Here is a 4,985-nt window from a genome sequence, read left to right on the forward strand (position 1 = left end):
CCCCAAAAAAAAAAAAAAAAAACAAAACTAAGAATTTAGGATAGCTCTCAAATATTTCAACATTCGTTTACTTATAGTATGTATAATGAATAAAAATTTTTTAATTTATATATTTTTTCTTTGAAAAAGATTAAAAAAGTATTCGTAGTTTTTTGTTTTATTAGAATTTTGATTTCATAAATTTGCACTACCGCTTTGTTGTGAAAATGTTAAAAATCATATGGAATGAAGCGGCCTCCAAAAATTTAATCAGTTTTCGTTCGGGTCACGAGGTTTTTAAAAAAAAAACTTTAAATACCTATGAATATTCATTAAGTATAATTGAAAATGTCAATACATTATTAAAGATAAACGGTTAAACGTCTACTTCATAGTTAATTTGTATTAATATTTTTATTTTTACTATCGGTCTGCTAGTTATCAGTAATTATTTGTAAGGATAGCCTAATTAAAGTTAATTTAAATTATTTAAATGTATATAATTTTTTTTTTAGAAGTATTTTTATTTATTAGGGTTTACTTAGCTAGGTATATTATTTTCAGAATATATGATACAATATAATAAAAATGTAATATGTTTAAATTAAAATGTATGTGTATTGTATCTTGACTACCTCAATTTAACATGTCTATTATATTATTGACAATAGTAAAATGGACCATTAACTTCCTGCCTTTTAAACAACCTTAAAATACTTGATGTTTTAAATTTGGACATTAAATTAAATTATAGTCGCTGACCTAGATAGTATATGTTGAAAAAACATACTGTATAGTAAAATGTTATAAAAATCTAATGGTGTTAATATTAATTTATATTTATTTCATCTATAGAAATTTACATTATACCAATGAAAATGAGGAATACTGGCAATCTTCTTAAATGGACTCAAAACTCCAGCAACAAATCTGCAAAAAGCGGGGGTAAATTTCAGTATAATTTTCAAATTTTAGTGTGTCTATTTATTAATATTTTTGTTATAGAAAATCGAAATTGGATTCATCCACCTGAAGCTTTACAAAAAGGACATATTGCTTATATTGTTAAGGTATTTCATTAAATAATTGTGAATGATAACATTTTTCATAATAATAATTGGATTTTACAGTTTTTGGGAAATGTTGATGTTGACCAACCAAAAGGTTTTAATGTGATTAAAGAATCTATTAGAAAATTAAAGTTTAATCAACAAGTTCGCAAAGCTGAAGGCTCAAAAGTGCCAAAAGTTGAGCTTACAATTAGTGTTGAAGGTGTTGCTCTTCAAGATCCAAAAACTAAAGTAGACAATACAATTATTGTTGGTTAACAATAAAGTTTGCCGATACATATGTTGTTTCCCATTTAGGTTATAATGCATCAGTATCCATTGCACAGGATTTCTTACTGTGCTGATGATAAAGTTGACAAACAGTTTTTCAGTTTTATTGTTAAAGACTCAAATGAGTCAGAAAGACATACATGCTTTGTGTTTATGAGTGACAAATTGGCTGAAGAAATCACTCTTAGTATTGGACAAGCTTTTGATTTAGCTTACAAGTAGGTTTTTGGTTATCAAAATAGATTTTTTTATGAAAACTTAACTTCTTTTATGCTGTTATATTTATAGTTGAACATTATGTCTATTTTAATTTGGTGTAGACTTACACACAGTATTCAATTAATGAATTGGAAAAAAAATTATTTTTATGCTAATTTTTCCTGAATACTTAGTGGAATTTCTATCAGTTGATTCAATTATTATCTGTAATTGTAATCAAGTTGAATATTTTGATGAAGTGTGATCAATTATTGTAAAATAGATTGTTTTTTCTTAGTTTTTATTATTAAATTGTGTCTACTTATTTTCAAAATTATATTATTTGTGATGTGTTGAAATAAATGATGCATGCATAATTACTTTATAATATAGTGTTTTGTATCCAATATATAACAAATGTGGTTGAAACTTGAAAACATTCAAATGCCGAACTCTGTCTAGCCTACTGAAGTCGTGCTTATTTTATTAATTTGATTAGTTTAATCACAAAAAGTTAAAAAATGTACTTGTAGATTAGATTTAACAGAGTGATCAAATTTTGAATATTTTATTAAGTTATGATTCTATTTAACTACAAAAAAATGTTTTAATAGTATATAATCTTATATTAACTTCTATCAATCAATCATATATCAAACTTATTTAATATTGAGATAATTGATCACCCTGCAATGCTTAAGTAGTTTACATTTTCTATTTTTTTTATTAAGAAAATAGTAATGTCGGATTGTTATTGTGGTAGGTGGCCAAGCAAACCGACGAACAAGCCGACTTTCAGAGCTCGACAGTTGGATGTTTCCAAACCTCTACCAATCTATATGTCTGATGATTTGCCTGACCTACATGAGTGTGCTGAATTAAAACGAGCTGTTCCCCAAATGCCTAGTGGCATGGAGAAAGAAGAAGAGTCTGAACATCATTTACAAAGAGCTATGGTTGCTGGTAGTGTCATACCTACACCTGAAGTTAGTGAATTAGTAGCTGACGACTTAAAATGGCATGACAGAACCTATCCACCTAATTGTCATCCTCCTAAACAATTGATACATATTACACCATTTACTATGGAACAAGATGTGCCTGAATATGATTATGATTCAGAAGATTTAGAATGGTTAGAAACAATTGGTAAAACTAACAGCATTTCAGCTGATAAATTGGAAGAACTTGTGGATAAGTGGGAAAAACATAGCACATTTAATATTATAGATTTAGCTGATGCTAAAGCATTGACTAGAGATGATGAAGATACTATTTTACTTATATATGATTATTGGCTAAGGAAAAGAGTGCGTATAGGCCACTCATTATCACCTGCTGTTCGTACTGAACCAATAGCAGGAGCACCGCCTAATGATTCATATGTAGCTTTTAGAAAACGACGAGATAAAATACAAACTAGAAAAAATCGTAAAAACGATGAAGCATCTTATGAAAAAATGTTAAAATTAAGAAGGAATTTGGCAAGAGCAGTAGAACTCATTGCTATGATACAGCAACGGGAAATTTTAAAAAAACAACTAGTACAAATGACATTAGATACTTTTAAGAAACGATATGATTTACATGATTTTGATGGTCATTTGTTCAGAGATATAGAAACAGTTAAAGCAGTTAGACATGCCTTCACTCCTATTTCTACTAATCATTATATGACATCAATGTGGAAGCAAGGCGATAAAAAAAACTCTGCTGGAACTAAGTATCAGGATTCAAAACGAGAAAAAAGACATTATAGAAAAAGAAAACATAAGACCTATGATGTTGGTCATTTAAGCTCAGATGAAGAATTATATTCTCCTCCTCATAAAGTTCAAAATATTGATGATGGAGGAAGTAAATGGTCATTTCGTAGAAATAAGCACTGTTCTTATCTTGCTCCGATAAATAATCCTGAACCATTTGATTCAACATTTGGTTTTCAACCAGTTTATATAGAAAAAAATGGAAGTCAAAAATCTTTAGGGTTTTGTAGACCTAGATATGGTAGAGGTGGTAGAATTGTTTTAGACCGTTACGCTAATAATGATGATCGATGGGCATCTTTAGATTATAATATTATAGAACAAAAACAGTATGAAATTGTCGAATATAACCATCATTCTGATAATGAATCATCAGATTATTTTAGTGATCCTGGTATTGATGGGCCATTGATTGAAATTCAAAGCGATCTACAGTCTGAAAAAACAAGAGTGGAATTTGATTGGGAATGTTTCAGACCTGAATTATTACAAAGTGTTGCAGAATATTGTAAGCTAGACATAGGTGATGCTAATAAAGATAAGGGTGAACAGGGTGAATCTATCTTGGAAAGATGGGTAAATCAAAATCAACCACAAAACAATGAACCATCAATAGCTTTAGGACCTGATTCCGAATTAATTGGATGTTCACAATTTAGAATAACTGATATTACTGAACCAAGAAGTTTAAGAACCAATAGCTGTTTTAAAAGACTACTAAAATGTGATACAGATTCTCATTAAATTTTTTTAAATTATGTTAATTTTCTGTGTATATAGTTTTAAATGCTCATAATATTAGTAATATTTATTTTTTATAAATACATGTTGACAAATTATTATAAATGTATTTTAATTATACAAATTGATTCTGTATTATTACATTATGTTTTAATATTATTTTTTTCAAAAAATGATTTTTGATATCCTTACGTTTCCTGGTCTTATTGGTACATCCGTGATCTATTATAATATATTTTTTGCTAGTAATAAAATAACTAAGTTAGTAATTTTTACTAATTAATATTTTCCTAAAATTACTTATGAGTGTTTTGCTTAAAAACAGATTTTTTTTTTTTTTTTGGTATTGATAAAAACAATGTTGGAAAGTTCAGTGTGAAGCACAATCTGTTTTATGCCTCAAGTGTTTTTTGTATAGTCTTTGATAATATTATTATAAATGATAAAAATTGGCTATAATTTAATATTCAATCAAAATATTTGAACTTTATTTAAGTACTAAGTTACTTTTGTTAAATTTATTTGTTTTTTTATTAATCTACCAAGTCATTTCACATTTAAATATGTGTTTAAGACATTGCATTTTTTATCAAATGCATGTCATTTGTTGTACTCAATTGTATCATGAAAAATTTTTTAACTAACAATTTTTATAAATATTATGAGGTTTAGCATGTTTATTACTGCCTTAATTGTTGATACCATAATTTCCTCTTCAATCTAAATATATAATTAAAAACATTGTATTCAGTTCAGGTTTTGCATTTTTCATTTTAGTTTTGTATTATAAAAAATAGTTAAAATTCTTCCAATCAATTAGTTTTACATGTTTTATTATAAAAATACTTAATTAATATCATTTTATGCTGTAGGCGGTTTTTAGACATGGAAGTGCAACGTAAAGTTATGGTTTTGCAACAACGTGTGAAAGAACTTGAAAATGAAAATAGCGTCTTGCGAC

The 4,985-nt window shown here is 27.2% G+C and overlaps 1 protein-coding gene across 6 annotated transcripts in view; it reads left to right on the top strand.

The window, feature by feature from the left end:
- LOC126900494 (enhancer of polycomb homolog 1-like) overlaps positions 1–4,165 on the top strand; it is a 15,782-nt gene extending 11,617 nt beyond the window's left edge. Inside the window, exons 2-7 of one of the 6 annotated variants that reach the window (XM_050676245.1) lie at positions 7–76; positions 835–924; positions 985–1,049; positions 1,110–1,280; positions 1,347–1,537; positions 2,281–4,165. In XM_050676245.1, coding sequence (XP_050532202.1) covers positions 852–924; positions 985–1,049; positions 1,110–1,280; positions 1,347–1,537; positions 2,281–4,027 — 2,247 coding nt within the window. In that variant the 5' untranslated portion in view covers positions 7–76; positions 835–851 and the 3' untranslated portion in view covers positions 4,028–4,165. Of the gene's footprint in view, positions 1–5; positions 77–119; positions 273–307; positions 434–834; positions 1,050–1,109; positions 1,281–1,346; positions 1,538–2,280 lie in introns of those variants that run through there. The other 5 variants (XM_050676246.1, XM_050676241.1, XM_050676243.1 and 2 more) reach the window with 5 other exon arrangements.
- Positions 4,166–4,985: the final 820 nt, after the last annotated feature.

The sequence above is a fragment of the Daktulosphaira vitifoliae genome, unplaced genomic scaffold, assembly GCF_025091365.1.
Source record: "Daktulosphaira vitifoliae isolate Bord-2020 unplaced genomic scaffold, ASM2509136v1 Scaffold_3, whole genome shotgun sequence".
NCBI lineage: Eukaryota > Metazoa > Arthropoda > Insecta > Hemiptera > Phylloxeridae > Daktulosphaira > Daktulosphaira vitifoliae.